The sequence below is a fragment of the Sus scrofa genome, chromosome 1 (assembly GCF_000003025.6).
Source record: "Sus scrofa isolate TJ Tabasco breed Duroc chromosome 1, Sscrofa11.1, whole genome shotgun sequence".
Taxonomy (NCBI): domain Eukaryota; kingdom Metazoa; phylum Chordata; class Mammalia; order Artiodactyla; family Suidae; genus Sus; species Sus scrofa.
The window spans coordinates 104,392,442-104,419,897 of record NC_010443.5 but is presented as its reverse complement, the minus strand read 5'-3'; the positions used below and the strand labels follow the sequence as shown (position 1 = coordinate 104,419,897).

At 37.9% G+C, this 27,456-nt stretch overlaps 1 protein-coding gene across 2 annotated transcripts in view; it reads right to left on the bottom strand.

Annotated features, from left to right (window-relative positions):
• Positions 1,177 to 27,456, bottom strand: part of RAB27B (RAB27B, member RAS oncogene family) — a 177,222-nt gene continuing 150,942 nt past the window's right edge. For both annotated transcript variants that reach the window (XM_013992879.2, XM_001925811.5), the window contains 5 exons: positions 18,666 to 18,837; positions 16,960 to 17,045; positions 11,598 to 11,701; positions 8,718 to 8,841; positions 1,177 to 7,469 (listed from right to left, as the gene is read on the bottom strand). In XM_013992879.2, coding sequence (XP_013848333.1) covers positions 7,280 to 7,469; positions 8,718 to 8,841; positions 11,598 to 11,701; positions 16,960 to 17,045; positions 18,666 to 18,818 — 657 coding nt within the window. In that variant the 5' untranslated portion in view covers positions 18,819 to 18,837 and the 3' untranslated portion in view covers positions 1,177 to 7,279. The remainder of the gene's footprint in view (positions 7,470 to 8,717; positions 8,842 to 11,597; positions 11,702 to 16,959; positions 17,046 to 18,665; positions 18,838 to 27,456) is intronic.

The window sequence follows — 27,456 nt, the reverse complement described above, 5'->3', positions numbered from 1 at the left end:
CAGGGGGGCAAAAGATTTTGCCTCTGTGAAACTGCATTCCTGCTACCAGGGAGTAAAGTTGAGAGAAGGGTGCCAAGAATTTATTTGCTTGCAGTGGGAGAGTTGTTTATCTTTAAATTAAAAACTCATCATTATCTTGGCAAGGCCTATCTAAGTAACATATGGAGGGAGAACAACTCTGGGAACAAGGCAGCCTTTGCAAATGAACATTTAAAAGAAAGCTATATGTTTGCGGTCTTGAATTGGCCTTGAACATTGGTCCTTTCACCAGCCTGTGACCAAGGGAGATACTACCAACTGCCTCAGCATTTTATTATGGGAAAGAAATAGGTTATAATATGTTCAAGTGCTGATGTACCATGGAATACTTCAACATCTTAACAGCTAATTTGATAAACGTATCATTCAAAATTATTAGAAAAATTCCCTTGCAAATCCTCCTCTTTAAACAAATAATAAATTAGAGAGTTTAGATATGGCTAAAAATCTCTTGGCCAAATCCAAAACAATTTTTCTTTCCCAGTTCCTAATGGATATCACTTTTTTTTAGGGCTGCACCTGGGGCATATGGAAGTTCCTGGGCTAGGGGTCTAATTGGAGCTGCAGCTGCAAGCCCACTCCATACCCGCAGCAAGGCCAAATTTGAGCCACATCTATGACCTACGCCACAGCTTACAGCGATGCTGGATCCTTAACCCACTGAGTGAGGCCAGGGATTGAACTTACATCCTCATGGACACTATGTTGGGTTCTTAACCTACTGAGCCACAAAGGGATCACAGGATACCACTTTTTTTTTTTTTTTTTTTTTTTTGGTCTTTTTGCCTTTTCTGGGGCCGCTCCCGTGGCATATGGAGGTTCCCAGGTTAGGGGTCTAATTGGAGCTGTAGCCTCTGGCCTACACCACAGCCACAGTAATGCCAGATCCGAGCCATGTCTATGACCTACATCACAGCTCACGGCAATGCCGGATCCTTAACCCACTGAGCAAGGCCAGGGATCGAACCTGCAACCTCATGGTTCCTAGTCGGATTCGTTAACCATTGAGCCATGACGGGAACTCCAGGATACCACTTTTAATGTGATACCATTTCCATACTAATGCTGATGTAATATTCCCCATTCCCCACACATTCAACTACTGCACAGAAATAAAGTTGCTTTGAGTACACAAAATAATTGATAAAAATGCATTTTTATTTGAAAAGTCTGCAGAAACGATCACTGAACACAGATCTCAACCCTAGTATTCAAACCCAGACACCACAAAATCATTGGATGCTATCATTTCTGAAGCTACTAGAACTTTGGTACGATAAAATAATGACCTAACAGAGTTTGTCAGGCATCACAGTCTATTCAGGGGCACAGAGAATTAAAAACTCCATGTTTAGGGTTTTAATTTACATTCATAGCACTAGACAAAACAGAGATCTGAGTAGATGACAGACAAAACAATCAAATGTGCTTAGCCTAAAAATGAGGATGTCGTTTAAAGGTGGACCATTAGAATATAGTGATGCACTTCAGTGTTGTCAGCACATTATGCTTTTAACATATTAAGCAGGATAACATACTTATCTTCAACTTCAGATACAGTCAGTATCTTTTACAAGGCTATGGACACAAAAGCCCTATTTATACAAGGAGGGTTTTGACCAAATTGTAATATACTATCTAGGACGTAATTAGACTCCTTGAAAGTAATACAAGGTGACATACAAAATGAAATAGAACTCCTATCTTTTTCAATAACTTGAAATATATTAAGCATTTTCAATGAAGTACAGTGACCACAAGCCAACTACCCATTTAAAACTTCCAAAAGCTCTGCTAAAATTTGTTTTGTCCCTGCTATGGCACTTCTTTTCACAAGTGATTGTGAAAATATATGACTGTGAGATTGGGATAACTGTGTCAGCATATGAAATGGAACATCATTTACAAACCAATTTCTATATATGTCCTCCTTTGGGCCTGAAATGAGCCCTGTGAGGCACAGAGGATTTATAAGCCTCCTAAGAGGAAGAGCCATATTTAATGACAGACCTATGGCCCCCAAATTGTTCTTTCAGCTACTTTCCTTTATGCAATACTAGGCTTCCTCTCAAAGAGCATTTGAAAAAATAACCTGGAGAATAGAAGAGTAAGGATAAATAAGCACATGTTAGTACTTTACTAGCAACAGATTCTATTTTGATGTGCCAACAGACAACAGTCGCTGGTTAAATAAGGGATCCATTAGATTAAGGACAGACATGTGGCTCCTAGAGCATTTGGTAATGATGGTTAAAGACTAAGTCAACTGAGGGATATTAGCCATGACTAATATCCATGACCTGTTGGAAAGAAAAGGTACTGGGAAACAAATTTAAATAACTCAATGCAAAGAAGACTTTATTTGTATTTTTTTTAACTCAAAAGATGACATCCTTTTAAATAGCCTTATTATTTTTGTATTCATATTTTTGTTTGTTATTTTTTTCTAAGTGTGAAATTAGAAAATATTACAACCATAACTGTAAAAAAAAAAAAGAGCTCTGCAGAACAGCATCTATGTGATGCTACTTCATTAAAAGTTAAAATGCATTTTATGAGAAAATTAGATTCAGATAGAATAAATAAAATGTTTCTAAGATTCCTGAATGTTGATGCCAATAATGAAATATCTGGTATTTAAACATTTTTATTAGCTTAGTTCTAAGGGCATAAACCTCTACTTGGTAGATAAAAATAATGGATACGTATTTGCCACTGATCTAGTTATAAAACTCTGTTAGTAAGTGTTTTGCTTTTTTTTTTTTTTCCTACCTAAAAATCAACCTTTTAAGCATGGTCTTCTCCATATTCTGCCACAGTTAGGAACTCTAGCCAACTTTAAACTCTGATCACTACAGTTTTTGCTCAACAATATCATCGTGGTTGGGTCTCCCCCCAGGAACCCCAAGGCAATAAGTTTATAAAATTCCCTATTTATCTAACTATTTTTTTAAAAATCGGTTCTACTTTATGAGACCTTATCTCCATAGATTTATAAAGCATTGAGACAACACTCATCTCAGATAATATTTTCTATCTATTTCCCATGTTTAAGAGCTTAGCACTCTCCCTAGAAATAAGCTTCTATCACCTCTGTCAAAGTTCAAGAAGAAAATATAGCTTTCGGTGAATTCTTAGACAGCCTTTTCAAATATAGACAGAATCTTGACATCTTTAAAAATGATAAAGTTTTCCCTAAAATATTCAAATACAGTAGACTTTAATGCATTAAAGCTTGAGACCAGAAGGCGAAAGACAACTTTTCTATTACGTTGGCTAATGTGGCTCTCAGAGCTCCCTTTTATTAGTATCTTAGGAGACCAGAAACTTCAATATTCTCTTTACAGTTTGAGTTTTAGATTAAACTCCAAAATTCTTTATGGATGAGTTTCCTCCCTCAACATTTTAATGTGATACATAACGAGGAGAGCACATGTACCTTTTTAAAAAAACTAACAGAGACACAGAACAGTGAAAAATTGTTTCGTAGACAGGAGGTTCCAGGTCATTTACTACCCTAGTTATACACTGTATCTCTAACACACATTGCTTCCCCCTCTAACTGATGCACCTGCTCCATTGAAGAGAATGCTGTATGAGCTTCATCAAATTTGTTGCTTCCCGGTGGACAAATATACACTTTAAAGAAAATTTTGGCTGCTATTAAACTGTCTTTTAATGTAGCCCATCCTTCTCTCTCTGATCAAGCTTCTCTCTCTTATAAAGGACACAAGAAAAGTCTGATAAAAAAATTCTTGCCCAGTCCCTCTTATCTGTTCAGATTGGCAGAGAATAACTTATATTAGAAACATAACAAAGACACCTACTGATACATAGAATGGCCCATCTGGTTAAAAACAGATGAAATATTTCCTTTAGGAAATGCTGGTTTTGAATTTATTTTGCACTGTGATAGCTGATAATATGGAAATAATAGCCAATTGGCTAGAGGGGTGACTGGTCAGAGTTTTAAAACACTTAGGTAGAAACCCATCAGCTCAATACCCAGCATTTAGCATTTTCTCTGCCAGTTTGTGACTTGTTGCCCTCATCACACCAAGACAAACATGTTCTCTCAACTATTTTTGATACATTTTTCAAAGTATTTTTTTCTATTTTTACAGTAAGAGGTAACCTTGTACCTAATCACAGTTCGAGTCTCAAGTAATGCCCATGCCACAGGAAGTGAGCTGGGAGATAGATGGTGGTAATAATTTCCAGATTTGAATAACATCCCTATACTCTTTGCCTAAGATATTGGAATACATAGCTGCACTTGGGTCTCTGAGAGAACTTCCTGTAACATGGTATTACAGGAAAAGAACTATGTGATTGGAGACAAATTTGGTCACAGAGGCATTTGAGGCACTGTGTCAGAGTAATGTAAACATCAAACCAGTGTAAACACTCCAGAAATGGTTTCTATATCAGAAAGGAATTTCATGTATATTTTAAATAATTCTCCAAGAAACAATATGCTTTACTAAAGTATTTGGGACATGATGAGCAATAAATATTGTTGTATGTTAAAGGGTGTATAAGACTCTTTCAAAGCAGGCTGTATACTTCATGGCCCCAAATCAACTTGAAATTGTAAAATCAATTCTACAAAATAATTAATTCCGAAATAATAAAAGAAGGAATCACTAGTAATGGTTACACAGAGTTTGGGAACTTAGGTCAAATTTGACAGAGGAACTATTTTTTTAGATCAAATTTTTATTTATAGGTAGGTATTATTTTTAATTAATTTCCTGTCTGTTTTAAATTTCATTCCTTTTGAGATTACTACCCAATAATTGCTATTTTTATAGGAATAGTTCTATAATTATGGGCATCATCACCCTCTGCTTTATGCTATGGCTATCAAATAACAATCTTAAAATAGACCCTGAATAAGCACTTGTTAAATAACTGACAATGATAGAATCTTGGCATAAGTAAATCAGCCACATAATTGGAAAATAAATAGAAACAAAAAGACATATCCAAAATAGAATGTTTTTTGGATTTTAGAAAGGCTAAATATTCCCTGTAATGGAAATGCTGGGATATTACAATTTGAATCCAAAGGCGAAATAGATTTAATGACCACCAACGTTCACCAGATTTTGCCACAAGAGTGGTTACATTGTTTTTGCTCATGGTTATTCCAAAAGAAACATCTTTGATGTTAGCTAATAGCTTTCTACCCTCTTGGCACAGGCACCGAGGCTCTTGGCACAGGCACCGAGGTCATGAATAGCATCATAGAAAGAAAAAAAAATCCTGGAAGGGAATACATAATCATAACCAATATTAGAAGTTGGCTTTATGCTGCAGAAATCAGAGGAACTGGGCAGTTAACACTGAGAACCTGCTAATCTGTTAAGGGCCTACACCATCAAAGCTTCCCGATTACCTAGATTCATAGCACATTGCTGTGTCTCATAACTAGACAATCCTTTGGATCTGCCTAGAACAGATTCATACCAGATGGAAACTGGTAGATGGAGGCTAAAGGCAGGGGACTGGGTTTGGAGTTTCCAATGTTTGTAACTTAACCAGAAAGTACATGGAGAGTATAGAAAAGTGAAGTTTAATTGGCAAAATGTTCTACAAAGAGAAAATATTCTGTAGAAAAATCATATATTCATAATGAAAAGAGGAAACAAAGTATTATGCCTTTGTTATTGATAAAACTGACTTAATAGTTTAATAGGAGTGGCTTATGTTTATCAGAAACTAAAACAAAAAATGAATGTGATAGTAGTTTAGACACATTAATAAGAATAGGCTGATGGAAAATGCTTTTGTGATCATATTTAGAAAGAAAAGACAGATTTATTACACAAATTAAGCAATTTACCAATTTTTTGGTGAGATAAGATGCATCTCTATCTCTGCTAACCTCCAAATAGAGTTCAATCATGGGTGCTTTGCCTGAGACAAAATAAAAACAGATGCTAAATGTACTGTAATATGGCATAAAGTATCATCCATTTTTATGTGATGAATGACATGACAATTCAGAGTGACCATAAAATTGATCCAACATTATTCTAAAGTTGTTGATCTACAAAGTGACACACCTGTATTTTTACAACTGATTCAAAGCCAGGGGTGAGTATGCATTGGAAGGAAGAAATGAGATTTAGAGTTTCTGGTACAATGTAAATTAAAAAGAAACCTACAATTAACAGTCACCTTTTTTTTTTTTCATATCGCCAACATACCTTATCATACAAAATTAAGGCTGAATAGTTTTTTCTTGAGTGCATTTTTAAAGAGATATTTAATAAACAGCCATCTTTAATTTCTCTTTGTGATTATTTAATCATGATTTGCTCAGAAATATGAAATGCAAAGCTGAGCGCTACACCAGTTTCTAAAATGTTTGGAATGGAAACCTCTGGAGACTCTTACTCGCAACTGATAATATCAGCTTCTAATTGGCTTGAATGAAATTTGGCTAAGTTACTCTCCGAGACATCTGAAACAGATACATTTAATTTCAGTTGTCCAAATGCCATGTCTCCATACCTTCACTTTTCTCCCTGGGCATGTCTCTTGTCCTCTGTCATTCACAGTCCTATTCTTGTCTATCTACCATTTACTAAGAATATACAAATGGCATTATCACCCCATCTCTTACATTTTCTCAGAAGTATGATATTCATGCTCTTGTAACCTGATCAGTAATGTAGTCATTCTAGCACAGCTTGTAAGGTGTACGTGGTAATGTCACTCTTAATGAACCACTTAGAATTCTTTATTGTGTAGGTGTTTTTAGCTAGTATGTTTTGCCCAATGCAAACCTAAAAGTACGAATCAGATTCTATATAAGAAGGAAATCCAATCTTTTTTAAAAAAATCATCTCTCTATGTTGTCCCTTTGGAAGCCTATTCTTGTCCCCAATGTGACAAGGTAACTTTGGTCCCAATTTAAAACTCACTGGTATTTCTTCCTGTGTGCTCTTTTATAGCCTTATCTTCTTTATTAGAAAAACAAACTGAGCATCCATGGATGGTATGGTGACATTGGGAAATCTTTCATCTTGTTTAGAGGGGCCTCAGGGACAACAGGTCAATTCTTTTGAACCCTGTTAACTATTCTGGTGTCTTAAAATAGAGTTTTCTGGCAGAAAAAGAAAGACATGCCATTATGCATGGTCTACGCAACAACAATTGGGTGGTTTGTCATTGTTTTTGGAAGAGATGCTTGTGTGGGGTTCTGGATGATCAGTTCCTTGGGTAGCCTCTAGCAGGCACATTTCTTCTCTGCTGGCTTTTCCCCCTCCAGCTTCCCGGAGCTTCCGCCATTGACAGCGTTGGAGACTTGGGTCTTCTCTACACACTGTTCCATTCGTTTCATTATTAAGTCCAGGAGGGTTTCCACAGCTTTTTCCACATTCTGGCCAGTCGCTGCACTTGTTTCAAAATATGGTATGCTAGCATGGAAGAGATGACAAATATTTTTGAGAGGAAGGAACCAGAAAAGATACAACACTATGTGCCAGTGAGTCACACATGCGAAAACATGGCTGGCTGAGAGATTGTGAAATAATCATGATTTTTGTTGGCTGAGTTGGAAAACATCCTTGTTTTTCCTCAGTGGGCGAAAACTGGTGGGCTGCTTTTTAGCATGGGTATACCGGCTTTATGGGCAGGGAAACAGATACAGGGGGTGATCCGAGACTTGAAGCCAAGGCATCATCACTGATTTTTAAAAAATAAAGAGGGTGAAAATACTTAAAGTAGAGATCAATGTTATCATTAAACTATTACTTTCCTCTCATGAATTGTCTAAAGGTCTGATCTAGAAATTCAGCATGTACTGAATAGGATCTTCATGTGAATACAGTCTATGTTTATTTGGAATCCAAAGTTCCAAGAAGGCATGTACATTTTTAAAGCTCTCAAGGAGAATCCTTCAGTAAAAAATAGGCAGATTTTGCAAAAATGCCAAAATTTAAAGAATGTTAATTGTGGAGTTCCCTTGCAGTGCAGTGGGTTAAGGATCTGGCATTGTCACTGCAGCAGTTTGGGTCACTGCTATAGCATGGGTTTGATACCTGGCTGGGAACTTCTGTATGCTATGGGCATGGCCACAAAAAAAGTAAATAAAGAATGATACTTTTTGTCTTGGAAGTTAATTTGCAATTGCATGGGGTATTTTTAATTTTTTAAAAATCTACCACTTAGGCTTATCTAGGATAATTGCAATATTATTCCAGGTCAGATATTATTCCTTAGAGTTTTATAGATATTAATTGAGAGGCAGTAGGGCACAATGTTGAAAAAAACCATGGGCTCTGATCTCAGACTGCCTGGGCTGAAATAAAGCTCTACTCCTTATTAGCTATGTGGCCTTCCATCAGTTACTTAATCTCCCTGTGCCTCAATTCCTCACATATAAAATGGGATAACTCTGGATTTCCTATATATGATTATGAGTGATTAGAGGAGTTAGAGCCTAGGAAGAGTTTCTAGCATATAGTAAGCATTCAGTAAATGTTAGCTGCTATTATTTTTAAATAATTCATTTAAAAATCACATACATTCCTCTGCAAGATCTTTTTCATTCATGTGTCATTCCTGAATCAAGGGGATTCCTTCTCATATCAATCCTTTGTCCCTGCTCCATTACTACACCGCAGTGCCCAAGGTCAGAGGACATCTCCACATAACTGACTTACCCATATTTGTCAGCCAGTTCCCGGGCTTGCCGTTCGTTGACCTCCCTCTGGTCTGGCAGGTCTGCTTTGTTGCCAATTAATACTATATCTGGATTTTCACAATAAGCATTTGCTTGCAGTTGGCCTTGGAAAGAAAACAGATGGAACCAGCAAGTTAGTTATAAACAAGTGATGTCAAATGACTGCTCATACTTCAGAGTCCTAATCTAATTGTTCATCTCCAGCTTGGCTGCTTACTAGTTATGTTACACTGGCCAAGTTACTTAACCCTTCCCAGCCCCAGTTTCCTCATCTATAAAGTGGTGATAAGGCCTCGCAGGTTATTATGTTGTGAAGATTAATAATAGTGTATGTGAAGCACCTGTATAAAGTGCTCTAAGTGTACTATTAAGTGCTCTTCTCCACCTGGGGAAATGCCCTCTGAGATGAACATACTGCTTTTCATACCCTCTGCTGACCTCAAATATAAGTGGAGGTAATAGAACGTGATCTTAAATTACATAAGTTTGTTCTTTCCTTTAGGATGCTGCTACTTTTCCCTTTCCTGGAGTCCAAGGTGATGACCTAAAAGGGAAGAATATTTTTGAACCACTGCAAATTCATGCAGAAACAATACAAAGGCAGATCACTTGTTTTTCTCTTTTCTCCAAGAGACAGTGTTTAAAAGAGAAGGGGGGCAGAGGGGCGGAGGAAGGGGAGGAGGGAGGGGAGGGGGGAAGTGGAAGGGAGGGGAGAGAAGGAAGAGGAGGAGGGGGAGAAGAAGGAGAAGAAGGAGAAGGAAGGAAAAATAAGAAACTTATCAACCTATGTTTTCAAGGTTATGGGACTATTTTACCATCTACCTCAAGGCATGCTATATGCAACCATGCCAAGGCCAAAGGAAGAAGACAAAGGCTTACTCTGTAACACTACTTATTTGGGTATTAGAAATTAAAGCCTTATTAGATGTGACAATTATCTTAAATACCACTATTCTTCTGGAAATTCTTAAAAACAAGGGAGCATCTCCTTTGCCTTGAAAAATGAATCATTCTCTGATAGGACTGAATAGATTATTATCTCCTTATCTCTCCATAATCTAATAATAACATCAAAATTCATAAAAAGAAATGTAATAGCAAAAGGAAGCAGAGACAGGTCCTAGGATAAACACTCATCTAGAGAAGCAGCTAAGGAAGTTAGAATTTACTGGTGTTTTTCCCCATTGGAGCAACTATGTTAGTGAATTTACATGTAAAATTATTTATATTATGTAGTAATATAATTAACTAATACAATTAATTATTTATAATATGTAATAATAAGATATGTAAATATTTGAGAATCTACTCAGCTAGAAACTTAGCTGGATGCCCTGGGGTATTGCAATGGAATAAAGAAGATCAAGTCTGTACCTTCATAGAGCTTACATTCTTATGGTGGAAAGAATCAAAACCACAAGTAAACAAAGAAATATATAATATAATATATATAACTAATATCAGGAGGTAGCAGTGACCAAGTGAAATACAGAGAGCATTAAGGGGATGCAGAGTGATGAAGAGCACAGTTTTAGATGGGCAGCCAGGGAAAGCTTCTCCCAAGAGATAAATAAGGTTTGAACAGAAGCTTGAAGGTGATGAAAGAACTAATACATGCTGTAAATGGCAGAAGAGAAATTAAGGCAGAGGGGACTAGAAATGAAAGGCCCTAAGGAGAAACTTTGCTGGCGCCAGTGAGCTCGAGCGGAGTAAGAGTGAATTAGAGAGCAAACATCGTGATGGCCTTGTAGGCAGGCAAAGACCCTGGATTTTATTCCAAGTGAGATGGGCAATCTCAGAAGGACCTTGAGCAGAAGAATAACATGATCTAATCTTTTAAAAAATACCACTCTGGTGATAGGCAGCACCAACAAACCTAGAAACAGCAAGTAGCACTAGCCCCATGGGACAGCTAGTATGTCCAACTGGGATCAAAATTGTTATTTGTAAAAAAAAAAAACCTGAAATGAAATATTATCTTTTGTGTTATATCAATGAAAAACAAAGGAAAAATAAAATACTACTCTTCTGTGCTGACATATATCAAACCGGCTTGAATAACTGGGATTAGGCTACTTTTAAGCTTTATGTTTAAATGGGGACAGCTGGTTTTGTCCCACTGGGATCAAAACTGCTATTTGTAAAAAAAAAAAAAAAGAAAAAGAAAAAACTGCAAATTAAATATTATCTTTTGTGCTATATCAATTAAAAATAGAGGAAAAATAAAATACTACTCTTCCGTGCTGACATATATCAATCTGGCTTGAATAACTGGGATTAGGCTACTTTATGTTTAAATTGCCGCAAAGGCTGGGGATTTTTCTCTACCAGTCTTCCTGGTAACCCTCCTTTTCTTCAAAAAAGAAAAATTAAATTTCAATGTGGGCTTATTGATGGACACGCTGTGGCTGCTCTGCTCTGCAGCAATTTCTCAATTAATTAAGCTATTGCTTAATTAACCCTTTAGTTACCCCACATGCAAGGGTGCCCACTCAGAAAATGCTGCTGTTTGTTGTGTCACTTCCAGACTAAATGTCATAGACCTGCCGGCTTCCTTAGTTGTCAGAAGTCCTTCGAGACTTACTGGACAAGTGGAATTCATGGCCTGTCAACTGCAATAACAAAGTCCTTACGTATAGGTGTTGATTCTTCTATAGTATCAAAGGAAATCACAATTCCAAGCCACCTTGGGTGAGCCACATAAAAGCCACCATTTTGAAGGTGACACAAGAAATGCTAAACTTGTGACTTTTTAAAGTTAATCTGTGGCCCCCAGTCTGGTTTCATTTTGTAAGGCCAACAAGCAAAGAGAGCCATTGGGTCCCAACACCGCCAAGGGAAGTTACTCAGTCCCACTTACTCATCCAGTTTCTGACATTTAAGAAGCTCTGTTGACTGGTGAGGTCGAACATTAATAAGAAACCCATGGCATCTCTGAAAAATGCAGTGGTGAGGCTCCGGAATCTGCCAAGAAAGCACAGCGGATAGTTCTGAAAGTTAGTTCACATTCATATTCTGATAACAACAGAAACGACACTATTTCTCTTTCAAATACCCAATCTCCAGAGCATCCCACGGATTATCCAACAGAATGAGAGTGGGCAGAAAGACTGTGGAAGGGCCAGGGGAGCACATCTGGTTGCAGGTTTGTTCAAGATGACATCCCAGCTTTATGTCCCCATAGCATGTATGCAGGCAAGAGTTTGTAACCTCCAACCACACACTGGCTTACACAGTCCCTTGGAATCTTTCTCCCGTTGGCTCATGGGCATCGTGCAGCCCACAATTAAAATATAAGCTATTTTAGAGTTGGGATTCTAACTTATACTTTTCAATTTTCCTGTCTGTGCCCAGAAGGAAGCTTGGCACGTGGTAGCCTGCACATGAATGGCCGTGATTACATGCAGAAGACCACAACTCGTTAGCAGCCGGAACTATGATTCTTTTGTAAGGAAAAACAATGTGGAGGAGAACATTTTTCTATATGCACTCTTTGGGGGTAAGACTGAGCTCTAGGCTGGCATGCATGTCTCTTAAGGAGAAAGATGACAGTGAAGAAAGGAAAAGAAGAAGTTGATTAGGGGAATCAAGGGAAGGGCAAAGAGGTAGTTGATGAGAGGAAATGAGAAAAGTCATCTCTAATGGAGGATTTTTTTTTTTTTTTTTTTTTGTCTTTTTGCCATTTCTTGGGCCGCTCCTGCGGCATATGGAGGTTCCCAGGCTAGGGGTCGAATCGGAGCTGTAGCTGCTGGCCTACGCCAGAGCCACAGCAACGCAGGATCCGAGCCTCGTCTGCGACCTACACCACAGCTCACAGCAACGCCGGATCGTTAACCCACTGAGCAAGGGCAGGGATCGAACCTGCAACCTCATGGTTCCTAGTCAGATTCGTTAACCACTGCGCCACGACGGGAACTCCTCTAATGGAGGATTTTGAAGAATACACTCCATCATGTGTGATGTAAAGACTCTCTCTCCTGCTTCTACCTGACCCCCACCCCCATCCCAACAGCCTCAGGGCTGAAGATGCTCTGAGGTCCACTTCAATGTCAGGAATGGGCCAAACAAGAGATCACACCTAGGGTTCAGAGAAGGTATGGGTTATACTGGTAAAGAAGTGAATCTGACAACTGGTTTTTTGAAAGGCAACTTACTTTGAAATAGAGAAGCATATCACTTCCTATCTTAAATGTCCTTCTACTGTTTGGTTCCCTATTTTAGCCAATTTGTAGATTCTTGGTTTCCTTTCTTGACCCTTTCTTCCTCTACATCCATTCACTGGGTAATCGCACTCATTTCTCCAGATCAACTATCACCTATATGTTGAACCCCAAATTTATAGGCTCTGATCTTTCCTGCCCTCCACAATGTCTGCCCAATTACTAGTTGGATATTTCCACTTGGAGGAAATTAAGCTACTCCCAACGTCACATGTCTGAAACCAAACTTGCCCCTCCTCCTGATTTCTTTTTCTGTCAGTGGCATCACCGTCCTCCTTGGTTGCTACAGCCTCTTTCTCCTTCACCTGCTAAATACAAACCAACAAATATATCTTCCGACCTCTTCTCACTTCTGTCCATGTACCCTGACACCACTCTAGTTTCCAAACCATTTTCATCCCACCTGGATCATTTTAATAGCTTTCTCTCTCTCTCTCTTTCTCTTTTTTTTTTTTTTTTTTTTTTTTTTTTTTTGTCTTTTTGCCTTTTCTAGGGCCGCACCTGTGGCATATGGAGGTTCCCAGGCTAGGGGTCGAATTGGAGCTGTAGCTGCCGGCCTATGCCAGAGCCACAGCAATGCGGGATCCAAGCCGCGTCTGCAACCTACACCACAGCTCATGGCAACGCAGGATCCTTCACCCCCTGAGCAAGGCCAGGGATTGAACCCGCAACCTCATGGTTCCTAGTCGGATTCGTTAACCACTGAGCCACAACGGGAACTCCTAACAGCTTTCTCAATAGGCTTCCCGTCTCCAGTTTTGTTTGGGAACCTCCCCTTCCCTGATTTCTCCCCATTGATTATATAAATCCTTAGCTAAACCATTTAAATGATGAGGCACTGCTCTTCAGATAATGACAACTTTTTAAAGCAACCTGTCCAGGCTCTGCATGAACTAACCCTTGCCCATCTATCCTTCTTTATCTCCTGACTCCCCACAGGCGTGCTGCTCCTCTTGCAGTTCTTAGGAAGTTCACTCTCTCCCCTGGGCTTTCACACATGCTGTTATTCCTGTGGGTAACCTCACCTTCATGCTTCCCTTACCTCCTCCCCCTTCAGCCTGGATAAGAGTCACTCATACATTGTGTATGAATGTGTATCTATAACAGGATCACTTCCCCACACAGCCATCCAGCACCCCCTCCTGGGTTATGGACTCCTCTTAGCCGTACCTGCCTATCACTTTTTGTTTTCCTGTTAGTGTCCTAAAGCTATATTGCTACTGCGTATTTATCCAAATTCTACCCTACACTGGAAGCTCCAAGAGAAAAGGAGATGTGTTTCTAACTTGCTATCCACTGTGTTTTTGTGGCCGTGAACATATATATATATATATATTTTTTTTTGGTTCACAAAATATTTGTCAAATTTAGAGAAAGAAAATAGCAAATGATACAAAATTATTAAAGATTTAAATGACTTCAACAGAGAACAATACTTTTAGTACCGAAGTAGGGAGAAGAGATATTTTAATGACTGTTATTTCCCAAATAAGATTTCTTTGGTAGGACATAATTACATTGCTTATGAAATACCAAAAATTTTACTCAATTTTATTTTTGTGGATTTGTTCCTACCAGTCAGTAGAAGCTCCCAGAGGTTACAATGCTTTTATTGAATGGTTCTCTCTCTTTCTCTTTCTTTGGGGACTGCCTGTACTCACAAAGTTGTCTCCTACTCACCCATGATAGTGTGGCTAAGTCAGCCACAAAAGTCTGCTCTCTGTTCTCTCCTTAAGAGTGGTGAGTGTGTGTGTATGTGTGTGTGTGTGTGTGTGTGTGTGTGTGTGTGTGCGCTGAGGATAAGACTATGCCTCATCCCCCTCTCATTCCCCATAGTATAACAGTTACTTTAAAACATACTTGTCGAACAAATCTCTTTGGAGATTTGTTTGCATCCATAGCAACAGGGGTAAGATAGCCTTGCTCTGGACCAACTTCACACTCTGGACAAATTTTACACCCTGGACCATTCAGCCCAGTACCATCGTCAACCCCGTCCTTCCAGAGCTTGCTTTGACAGAAAGGTAACTGATTTCTAGCTTTACTCATCAACCTCATTCTGTCCCCAGGATGAGGAAAGCTCATTAAAAAAAACAGATCCGAAGGTCACATTATAGTTCTCTCTCCCTCACTGAGAACTAAGTTTGTGACCTATATCTTTTAGGTTTACATAAGGGGTATGATTTTTTCCCCTCCTTCCCATAATGCTCCTTTTATCAACAATCATTATCTTATATGGGTTATAGTGCCAGATGTCCTCAGGCACAGGGATGGGGTGTGAGGCATTGTTTATCCTGCTGCTTAGCTACACCTTACATTGACAGAATGCAAGATTTTCAAGGGATGAATAACCTCGGTGTTACTAAGACTATTCCTAGTATTTCCCATTTTTCTCCTAGAGCAGCCGTCTTAAGGGGACAGATGAGAGAAGCCTGCCATCATGCTAGGCTGACATATCATGTGCGAAGACATATGGGAACCACATTTTCTTATATTACTTTCTCAAAAAATGAATTAAATTGGTCTATAAAACATACATCTTTGTGACAACAAAACTGACATATGAACAGAGATGCTTGTGAGGAATGACTTCAGAAGAACCAGCCGTGTTGAAGGATGTGTGTAAATGGAATTCACAGTCAAAAAAGCTCACAGAGAGGGCCCAGCACCTCTCCTGGCGTTTACACTCACTGAAAGCGAGAATGTTTTGGACTCATTTCAAAAACTGAAGTGTTTACAAGCATAAACATCGTTAAGACATGCGATGTGGAATCTGGAGGTATGTGCCTTCTAAACATCTTCTCTGACAATCTATTGCCAATTTTTGTTTATTCTAATAGTGAAAAGCTTCACTAGCTTGGGGTCTTTATCACTCTGAAAGCTTGGATCCTCAAGAAATGTATTTTCATCAAGTAATGGAATAGCAACTCCAGCTCTACACAAGAAACACTATCATCTACTGAGTGTCTCAACTTGGATATTGTACCAGAGAAGAGGCTGAAAAATCAAGCATGGTCTCTGCCCTTAGAAAGCTCATAATTGTGTTGGGGTGAGGAGGTCTCGTGTGAATCAAAGAACAGCAACGAGAATAAAAGATTTGGGAGTTTCTGCTGTGGTTCAGCAGGTTAAGAACCCAACATAGCATCCATGAGGATGTGGTTTTGATCCCTGGCCTCACTCAATGGGTTAAGGATCTGGCATTGCTGCAAGCTATGGCATAGGCTACAGATGTGGCTCAGATCTGGTGTAGCTATGGCATAGGCGTCAGCTGCAGCTCTGATTGGCCCCTGGCCTGGGAATTTCCATATGCTGCAGGTGTAACCTTGAAAAGAAAAAAAATTAAAGACGAAAGGATTCACCTTATTACAAGGATGTACATAGTTAATTGAGTAGTTTAAGGGATGGTAGGAGAGGTGTTGTAGGAGTTTGGGAGAGAAAGGGAGTTTGTTTTAGCTGAGGTGTTTAGAAAAGCCCCCCACTGAGGAGGTGGAATGTGAGGCAGGCTTGGTGAAAGTGGAGGCTCAGGAAAGGTACGAAGGAGTAACACATTCTGGCTGGATGGCAATGGTGTGACCAAAATATTAGAGGGCAAAAGCCAGTCAAATGGCGCAGGATGAGAGGCTATGTGTAAAGACAGAAAGAGATGAGAAGGATCTCAACATTCTTTTCGTCAACTCCCTCTTCAAGGAGCACTTGTAGCAATGTTAATTTCCCACTTGATTCAATTAAATTCCTGAGAATTTTTTTATTTTTTATTTATTTACAAATCTTTGCAGAGATTCCTAAAAATCTGATTTTTTTGAAATCTGCAACAGATACACAATGCTAGTTATGGTGAGTTAACTAAAAAAAAAAAATCTTATTTTTATTTCTTGATATAAATGTCTATTTGGAAACCAGGAAGAGAGCTGAACATCCTTATGTTTCCAAGTTCACATACAACATTCACATTAAAATAAGTTTTAGCTATTTGTAGCTAGAAATGAAATAATTCACTGTTACCGCTCTTGTCCTGCAGTGTCCCAAAGCTGAAGATGCACCTTAAATGCCTTCCCTGTTGACTCATTTGATCCCTGTGTGTTATAAACCTGAAAAAATACAAATGTCATCAGTTGATATGGCTTTGAATTTTGCCAACATTCAAATTCTCCATGTTCACTCAGCATATTTTTTCTCAATTACTATAATCAAAGTTCATAGTGCAGAATAAATATTTGCTCTGTTTTTTCCAGAAGTATCACATACACTCTCACTTTTAAATGTCAAGTATAAGTATGGTTTTCAACACAACTTAGGCATCCTGCAAACTTAAATTAGACACCTTCTGTCATTTCCTCATGGAGGCAGCAAACATCAGACTCAGGACCCAAGTTCTAGGCTTGAACATCAACTCTTCATTTAACCTCTTAGAATCTTATTTTCTTATTGGCAGATGGAAACCCACAGTCTTCTCCTACTTTACAGAGTTACTGCAAACTTAAATGAAATATCAGATGTGAAGGCATTTTTTAAAACCGTAAAATGTTTTACAAATACCTGACTATCTTTATGGTGAACTGGACTTTCAAAATGACTTAGCTATGAAATATGTACAAAATTTCTCAATAAGTTTACACAGGATATTTCAAATCTTCCCTTATTAGCCATTTTCCCCAAAGGTTCTTTTTAGAAAAGTTAAAATTGTTTAAATGACCGCCTTTTGACTTCCTGCTTAAGCAGCACATAATAATGTTAATATTTATTCCATCCCTTAAGTATGGTTTAATGAAAATGTTTTAAAGAGAAAACTTTGCAAGGACCTCGATCAGTGGAAGCATTTGGGTGGGGAGAAGGCACAGAAAAAGCCTTGGGGATGGGAAGCAATATTGTAAAGACTATATTATTTGACTTTCAGATAAGGGGCAAGACATGATTTAACTTCTGAACCATCATTTCTTTTTCTTTCTTTCTTTTTTTTTTTTTTTTGTTTCCCCCCAGTTCTTGAGGAATGAGTAGATCTGTGACATCAACTGGAAGCTGCCGCCATCTTGGCAACCAGGAATACCTTGGGCGGCGGTAAATCTGGCTAAGCTTCTGTGCCTATGCTACACGTCTCACATGTCACAATATCCTTCTTCCTGTCACTAATGTCTAGCATAGAAGAAGGAAGTGGTTGTGATTCTCACTTAAGCTCCCTTATCTTGAAAATAGCATGGGTTGGTCTCACATTCTGTTCATAATAAGCTAGTGATTGATGGCTGAGTCTACACATACATAAAAATGCAGCAAGAACTCACAAAGCTCATGTTCCAGCTATTTGCCAATCATTCTTTTAACCTCTTCCTGCAGAGTAGGGAAATGAACGCTTGTTTTCATGGAGGAACTTAACTCAGATCAAGAGTTAATGATTTGAGATACTGACTAATTCATGTTTTGAAAGATTCCTTAAGAATTCATGGAAAACACACTATATCAACCCATAAATGATTTATTTTAGTTGCCCTGTGTCCTTCTGGAGACAAGTAATAGTGTCACTCAATTTTTTTCTAAGCAAAATGTTATTTATAGTTGAGAAAGTAAAAAATAATATTCTAATTGGATTTAAGTGACAGGTTACGAATTTCATGTGATGAAAGACAGACACTTTGTAATGCAATCAACACAGCTTCTTAATTCCTATTTCATATAGTAGGATCTGCGACAAGTTAACAGTACGGTTAAAAACTCACCACACGTTTTTCCCGAAAATCTATCCCTACTGTTGTGATGAACTTGGGATTGAATTTATTATCTGTGTATCGATAAAGAAATGTCGTCTTCCCCACCCCGGAATCTCCAAGGGCCAGGAGTTTGATCAGATAATCATAGTCCCCATCGGTCATAGTGATGGTTTTGGTGGGCCTGTGTGGGAGGAAAAAGAGTATTTACGATTAAAATTGATTTTCCTTTGCCTTCGTTCAAAGCAACTTAAATTTAGCTTTTCAAGTTAAAAATTTGGACTACCTCTTTTCTGTGAAATTCTGAATTAACTCAGAGCAACTTCATCAGCAATTTCTCTTTTAAGATTCCACTCAGGCCTTATCTTTTTATATCATGTCAAGTAACATAGAACGAAAAGCTACATGGTTACCCACCATGCTTATGGCCACAGCAGTAGTAGAACTTAAAGAGTCATAGCTTTTTTTTTTTTTTTTTAAAGCCAGTGTCCCTTGGGGTCAGGAGTATGGTGCTAGGAAGAGTCACAGGGAACAGAAAAACCAGACCTGTCCAAGAGGATGCAGGTATGTAAGAGGGAGGCTGAAATTATACATGGACAGTATAAGAGAAAAGCTTAGGGGAATATTCTGCATCTAATCATGCATGATAAGCTTTCTATTATATGCATACAAACTATTCCTTTTTAATTAAAAAAAATTAACAACTGATATGACAACCTTTAAAACCATTGATTTGAAACCATTTCAAAATCAATGTTTTAAAATCTTCTGTTTTGAAATACCAAACCCTCTGTTCTCCAATGGCAAATCTGCTGTATTTGGCAAATATGCTGAATATTTTCGAGGCCTTGAAAAAGAGGAAGAGCTATTCTGAAGCATAACTATGGTAATTTTGCTAATACTTTTCTGGAAGGAAAATCACTTGCCATTTCTAGCACTGCCCTAACCTCTCCTGCCTCAGTCTTAATTTCTTGTATTGTTACACTGGCTGTGGGGGATGCCAAAGGCCACTGCCAACAACCGTGGTGACATCCAAACTGCCACCCCATCCCTTTGATTTACACCATCGCCTACTAAACACTTGATGAAGTTTCCACTGCTGAAGTTAGCAAAATGATTTGCCATTGGGTACAACTTTCTGATTTGTGGGTTATAGAAATGAGTTTGTCATATCCTCTGTAGAGGAAGGTATATGAAGATGTCCCTAGAATAGAAAATTTTTTCTTTTTTTTTTTCTTGGTCTTTTTGGCTTTTCTAGGGCCACTCCCGCGGCATATGGAGGTTCGCAGACTAGGGGTCGAAATGGAGCTATAGCCACCAGCTTATGCCACAGCCACAGCAACATGGGATCTGAACCGTGTCTGCAACCTACACCACAGCTCACGGCAGCGCCAGATCCTTAACCCACTGAGCGAGGCCAGGGATCGAACCCGCAACTTCATGGTTCCTAGGCGGATTCGTTAACCACTGAGCCATGACGGGAACTCCAAATTTTTCTTCTATTATGTGAGAAGGAGGAATATTTCCCCACCTCTACAATCCAGAAAACATCATACTCTTCAGGAGTTCCGAGGTGATTAAATTTAAATAACAGGTTATTTCATGGACATATCTAAAAATTGCTATATAATTATAATCATTTTTCTACATATAAGAAAAGGATGCGCATGTTCATGAATTTAAACAAAATTTTATTTTTTACATTGTCATTTTAGTTCATGGTCACAACTAAAATGTTTCACGTCTTTGGATAAATACTGATGAAGATGATAATTAGGTCATTAGCCAAACAGTATTATTACAATGTTTGGAAGATTTGCCATGTTTTTACATGAGAATTTTCTAAAACTGGAACCATGTTGATGCTAAATCCTATGCATTTGTTATGGTTGATGAATGTATATTTCTTTAATTTATAGAATTAATTGTTTTTAAGGTCAGGTGTTTTAAGACCTGTCAATAACATATTCTTGGATTAGAGTTTCTACTCTTATAACATTCTTTCTTCCTGAAAGTAGGACTCTCAGGATGGATATTTGCTGACCATGAATGTATTCTTTTTCTTTTAAAATATCTATACAAGGTATAATCATTGCTCAGAAAGAGGTGGATTCCTTAATACAAGGATACGGGTATCTGGACTATCGATGTGAAATTCTTACAAGATGTCTACAATGCTTGACTGCCTTGCAGTGACTAGTTCTACATTTGGATGGTTCTAAATATCTTACCAGGATTTTTTTTTTCTTTTAGGGCCGGTCCAGCATCTGGAAGTTCCCAGGCTGGGGGTCTAATTGGAGCTGCAGCTGAGGCCTACGTCACAGCCATGGCAACACCAGGTTGGAGCTGCATCTGCAACCTACACTGCAGCTCACAGCAACACCAGATACTTAACCCAGAGATTGAGGCCAGGCATTGAACCCATATCTTCATGGATACTAACCCACTGAACCAAAATGGAAACTCCCAATCTATCAGGACTTTTTGGTTACAGATGTTGCTGTTTCTAGTCTTTGAGCCAAATGGGTTGCTAGGGGAAATTGCTGCCAAAGTTGTGTGGTCCCCCCACTCCAGCCCCATAATCTTTATCACCACCATCACTCCACTTTATTCTTTTTCCTTTCCAAACTTCTCATAGGTGATTCCTACAAAGGGTGATAAATCTATCATTTCACTGCTAGAATTGGATAACACTGTTAATTCTCTTGGGAAAAAAACGGAGTAGATTTAACTTTTCTAAGATATTTAAGTAACTGAAATTCTTCCCTGGACACAAACCTTGATAATCAGAGGGAAGACAATAAAACTACTAGCTACCCAAGTAGAAGATAAAGTTGAAGGATACCATGGTTCCAAAAGAATAGAATCAAGAAGATACGTTAGCACACTTCAAAATTTTGCTTAAAGTTAACTATGCTTTTTGCAATATTTTTGGTCACAGGGTCACAAAAGGCTAAACCTTGAGCAAATCTCGTTAACTATGCTTAACGCATAGTATTAAGCCCAAAGATGAAAATTCCAAAAATGTAATCTATCCTCTAGTTCTGACAAGGCATAGATACACTTACAGTTGAATAAGATGCAAGAAAATACAACATAATTTTGTAAGATGGAACACGATTAGCTGATAAGTGAGTCAACTAAGTGTGCTTTTAGTTAAAACAAGATAATAATCTTCATGGACTGCAGTGGTCAGAGAAGACTTTGTAGGAGAAGATGAACTTGCATTTAACTTACAGCAGAGGGAGGAATCAGGCATGAGGAGAGAAGATTCAGGACCATTGCATGAAAGATTAATTCCCACTTATAGAATGAAACTATCACTACTTGCAAATTACAGGACCTGCCATATCCTCCTGACCTATAGGCAATTTGCAGTACATCAACTGCCTGGGGTTGCCTCCCAAATAGGCTCTAATCCAGAGTGAACAATCATGGCTAACATGGATCAGTTCCACTGCAGTCTAGAGAGGCTCTTTAAATGAATGGTGGTGGAGATTTTGTGTCATTTAACATAAATTCCACTTGAAATGAATGCAAAGCTTGGCACTGTGGAAACCTTTATATGTCTTCAATAGACTACCTAAAGGAATTGACATAGGAAGCTGGGGATGAGGCAGTTTACCTCCAAGGTTCTTTTAAAAATGAATTTTGGGGGAGTTCCTGTTGTGGCTCATTGGTTAACGAATCCGCCTAGGAACCATGAGGTTGCAGGTTTGATCCCTGGCCTTGCTCAGGGGGTTAAGGATCTGGCGTTGCCATGAGCTGTGGTGTAGGTCGCAGACACGGCTTGGATCCTGAGTTGCTGTGGCTGTGGCATAGGTCGGTGGCTACAGCTCCGATTAGACCCCTAGCCTGGGAACCCCCATATGCCAAGGGAGCAGCCCTAGAAAAGACAAAAAAAAAATTTGGAACTCATTTTATCTATATAATTATTTTGCATTTAGTTTGTAATTTAAAAAAAATTCTTTTGTATTTTGTTTAGTTCCTCTTTTATTACTATATGATTTTCTGAGTTCTAAAATCATATGACCTCACTAGTCTATCCTTAGCACAGCAAACACAACACCATAAAGAAAAATAAAATCCTTGGTGAGGCTACTTTTTCCAAGAACTGGGCTAAAAAGTGATCTGGGAAGGATCAAAAAGCTGACAAGTTTAGCAGTATTGTTTATTCCTGCACAGTGATGAATGGTATTGTGAGTTCTTGATTCTATGGCTCTAAAAGGGAAGAAAAAGCCAGAAATTGCTGAGTTTCAGGAGACATGTCTGACTCTCTGCCATTATCGCCATGTCAAACTATACACAAGAGCCAGGAGGTCTTTTAGACACAGAAACTGCAGTATCATCCTCAGAGCCTTTTTTGGGAAGGCAAGGGGCTGGGAAAAGTTGGGAAAAGAATTCAAAACAACCATGAGGCTTTGTTTAATGAAGAATCTTAAAGACAGAAGGAAATCTAAGTAATCCTGAGGTCTAGCCCTTAGTTTACAGATGAGAAATCACTTGCAGAGAAGTTAAGTCATTTGTGAGATTTAATTTATTGAGTTTCTAATAGAGGAAATCCCAAGGTTTTCATAGTTCATAGTTCATTTCATACCTCAAATGAGGTTTTCCATACTTTTTTTTCCTGATATGCTTTATTCTTATTCAATATACATTACATTAGCTCAGGAAATAATTTCCTTGTCCACTGCTAGATCTACAGAGCCTAGTATAGTGGTCGGCATACAGGAGGAACTCAGTACATATGTGCTGAGGGTATGAATCTACTTAACCTTCCCAGAACCATGCAAATGTCATGATTAATGAAGCTAATCTTTGAGCAGTTGGTAGAAGTGTTGTCCTGCCAAGTTTAGAACTTGTATTCTCTTTCCTTCCTTCCTGATCTGTAATGAAAATATTTAGATTAAATGATGACTATGGTGCTTTCCAGGTCTGGCTTTCTGAGCTCATCCCTCTATTCTAAGTTGCACAAGAGTATAAAAAACTCCTAAAAATAGAATATTGATATCTTTAAAGGAGCAGTTTCAAACAGCCTGGGAAAGGAGAAAGTACAGAAGAACTATACATTTTGAAAGTGAGATCTGTGCTGGCAGAGAGCATGTAAACTCATCTGGTGAATAGGTCAGAGCTCAGAGAAAGTACCATTCACCTATCAAATACACATTCATTGGTGCCCTCTGTTTTGCATGATGTTTTGCATGATATTTTCATGGCTTTGAGGATATACTCTGCTTTCTCTGGTGGGGAGCTTAACAAATGCTACAGATATGTATGGATGACAACTACAAAGAGGGACTAACCCATGCAAAGGTTGGTGTTTTTTGCTAGTAACAAAGTAACAACTTAATGTCATGACAAGCCATGACCTTGTGACTTGGACTAATTAAATTCATAAAATCCAGTTAAACATTCTTAAGGTACTTTGGAAATAGACAAAGTATCAGTGATATGACTTTGCATTCAGTGTAGACAGTTTCAACAAAATAAAGCTATCAAGCATAGAATGGACAGATGTTTAATATTTCCTCATTCGTCATTGTTTGGTTTGTGTGGGGCTCTAGTAAGAGCATTTGAGATCTGGGACTCTCCTAGCAAGCCTTTCACTGTCTGAATGAGAGCCTGAAGGTGGTTCTCATTAATTGACCTTGAAATGCTGCTTCTTTGATCCTGTACATGTCCAGGATGTTAGAGTTAAATTATGGGCAGCTGAGGTACTATAAGGACCTGTAGCCTGTGCATCATAGAACAGAAGGCATTTTCTGGAAGGAGGGAAGTTGTGGGAGGTTAAATTAAAAAAGAAAAACCAAACATATTCTCTTTAGTGTATTCTATAGCATTTTGTTGTGTTAGAAAGATTTACTAAAAATAACTTTTATTTTGATACTTCTTCAAGGCTATTTAGAACTAATGGATGTGATCCTATATGGAATTAGATTCAAATAAAATCATAAATATAAATCAAAATCAACTTAATTGAACAACTTTTAATTCAGTCGACAATGGTTAATATGCAGTCAAATCTATTTTTTTTAAAGTGTCCATTTTGTTTCATTCTGCGATTAAGGGATCTAATGTAATAGAGATAAACCAAGAATTCACTGAGTTTACTACAAAAATAAGGGTAAAAATTCTAATACAAGTTGGCTGTAAATTATTTTATCTCCTTGATGTATCATTACTCTCACATACTAAGCACACTTCTAAGCCAGTGAATAATTTTCTCTAAAATTCTTTTTTTAGAATAAACTAACATTTTCCCCTTTAGCTTAATTTTGTGGTATCTTTTGAAACTGTAGGAATTTTCCTCTTTTTTCCTCTCTTTTTTTTTTATTATGAGAACTTTCAAACATATACAAAATTTGAGGGAATAGTAGTATATTTTCATACTGACTATATCATTTCTAAGTTACCAATCCATGACCAATTTTGTTCCATGGGCCCCAACCTCTCCCTTTAATAGATTATTCTGAAGCAAATATCAGGTGTTTTTTCATAAATAATTATATATGTATATATATACATATATATATATCTAAAGATTTCTCAACTTAGCACAGACATTGTGCATATCTATAAAGAAGGTTGTGAAACATTTGGTTTTTGAGTATTTGATAGGCCAGAAGTCACATCTAAATGCTTTTTTAGCCCGTGTTTCTTTTATAATGATCAAAGTCAAGCATCTTTTCACTTTTAAGGGTTTTTTGTTTTCCTTTCTGTGAATGGAGGCCTCATATCTTTTGTTCATTTAAAAAAAATGGTTTATCTCTTCTGGAGGTTATCCGATTTTTAAACGTTTAAAATAATTTCTATGTGAAACCATCTTATCCTGGTGATTTTTGTGGGTATGTTTGGGGATAGTAAATGACTTTCTCTTTTTCTTCCCTGGGAGTTGATCCATTTAATCTTGCCTCCATTAGGATCAATTTTTCAAAGTTGTAATTTTGTAAAACATTAATCTAGAAATTCATCTAGAAATTCAAATGTACTTTATGGAGTTGTACAAACTACTCTAGTATAATTTTTAAAATCCCTTTTTTTCAATACATATTTTTCCACCTGGCATTTCTAATTCTGTATATACATACTTATTTGTGGAAGCACCAGTATTATTACCTTGAGTTTGCTTTTCATACTATAGCCCAAAGCCCAATAACTCTATTTTCTGCTATCATTAATTTTTTCCTTAGAATGTCTTTTCTACTCCTACTCTTTATCTTATAAACTCAGATCATATGCACGACTTTCTTGTTCATGAATTCTTACACTTCTCCAGTTTTATTCCAGTTCCTCTGTACCCATAAGGGGCATAGTACTATGGGGTCAAGACTGAGGAGGCCTTGAAATTGCAAAAACCCAGATTTGTTCAATGAATATTCTCACTGAGAACCCTGAAGCTTGCCAATAATTCTCACAGTCAAGGTCAAGATAGGGCTGCTCCTTGATAGAAAACATTTTTACCTGAATTGAAAGAGCTCTTAAATCATTCTGTTTACTAATATCGGTTCATCCATATCAATGCTTTTCATATGTTTCCCTAACATTGGGTCATTACGATTCAGCATGAGCCAGCCAAACATAAAGCTATTTTGTCCCCAGTGGCAGCAAAATATTGACATGTGTTCTAAATGGAATCTTTCTGAAAAGGACATGATAGCAGTGGCCTAGTATAATCCCTGGACCTCACATGTATCCCTGGATAGAAAGCAAACCCCTAACTGATGTGTGCTTTAAAATACTGTTTAGCAGACATGACCCAAATCTAAGGGTAGTTAAAGCAATTCAGGTTTTTGGCTTTAGATGTTTTGCTCAACAGTACTTTACGAAGTGGCTATTTCGGATTCAGAAAAACCTCTCAGGGCTTGTACTAATAGGATAAAGGTACTTGAGGAATATTTCTAGATGCTGATAAACTGAAATGTCCCTTTAAAAAGAGAGAAAACTTCACAGCCCTCTTGGAAATTTAAGTATGTACAATTTCAAAGTGTGTCCGGGGTAATGCAGAGGGCACAGACCTTGAAGTTCACATCTGTTGTCACTGATCTGTTACCTCATCTTGTTTGCACAGGAAAAAAAAAAAAAAAAAAAAAAAACTGGGTGTTCAGTTTGTCTTGTTCCCACAAGGTTTCCTCTGAATCCTAGGCTGGGTGTGTGTGTGCAGCTTCACAGAGAAAGAACAGCCCTTTGGCAGGTCATCTGCTTAGAGGTGATGAGAGACACAGGTGGGCTCTAGGCATCCTCCTGGATTCCTGTCTGACTTTGCTCTGACTTCACGTCCATCCTTCCTTCCTGATCCTAGTTCTGATCACTTCAGGTACAACACAACCCAGAAGAGCAGTAGGCTTATGGACTATATAGTTGGCTCCAGCAATTGCGTAAAATCCAATCTCATGAATAAATGTCATGTTCTGTATCACTTACAGTGATTCTGCTTTTTTGATAAAACCCTCATTGATACTATATTTTAGAATGTTGAGAATCTCACCTTATATATATGCCTTTATTTTGTAAGGTTTAGAAAAGTAAATAATAGACATTGTTAGAGCTAAGTTAGTGCCAGGGGAAGGATACATATTTCATATCTGATCTCTTACATAATTTACTTCAAACTCATAAAAATTCTAGTTTTGAAGGAGAACCACATAATTACCACATTAAGGACTGCTTAAATATCTTGATAAACAGCTGAAAGGGTCTTTCAGTGAGCTGTCCTGTGTCTAAAGTGTTTGCTGTATATTCCACTGCAGTATTTCCATATCCATTGCAAAATAGTTTTTTGGCTTTGTTTTGTTTATTTGTTTGT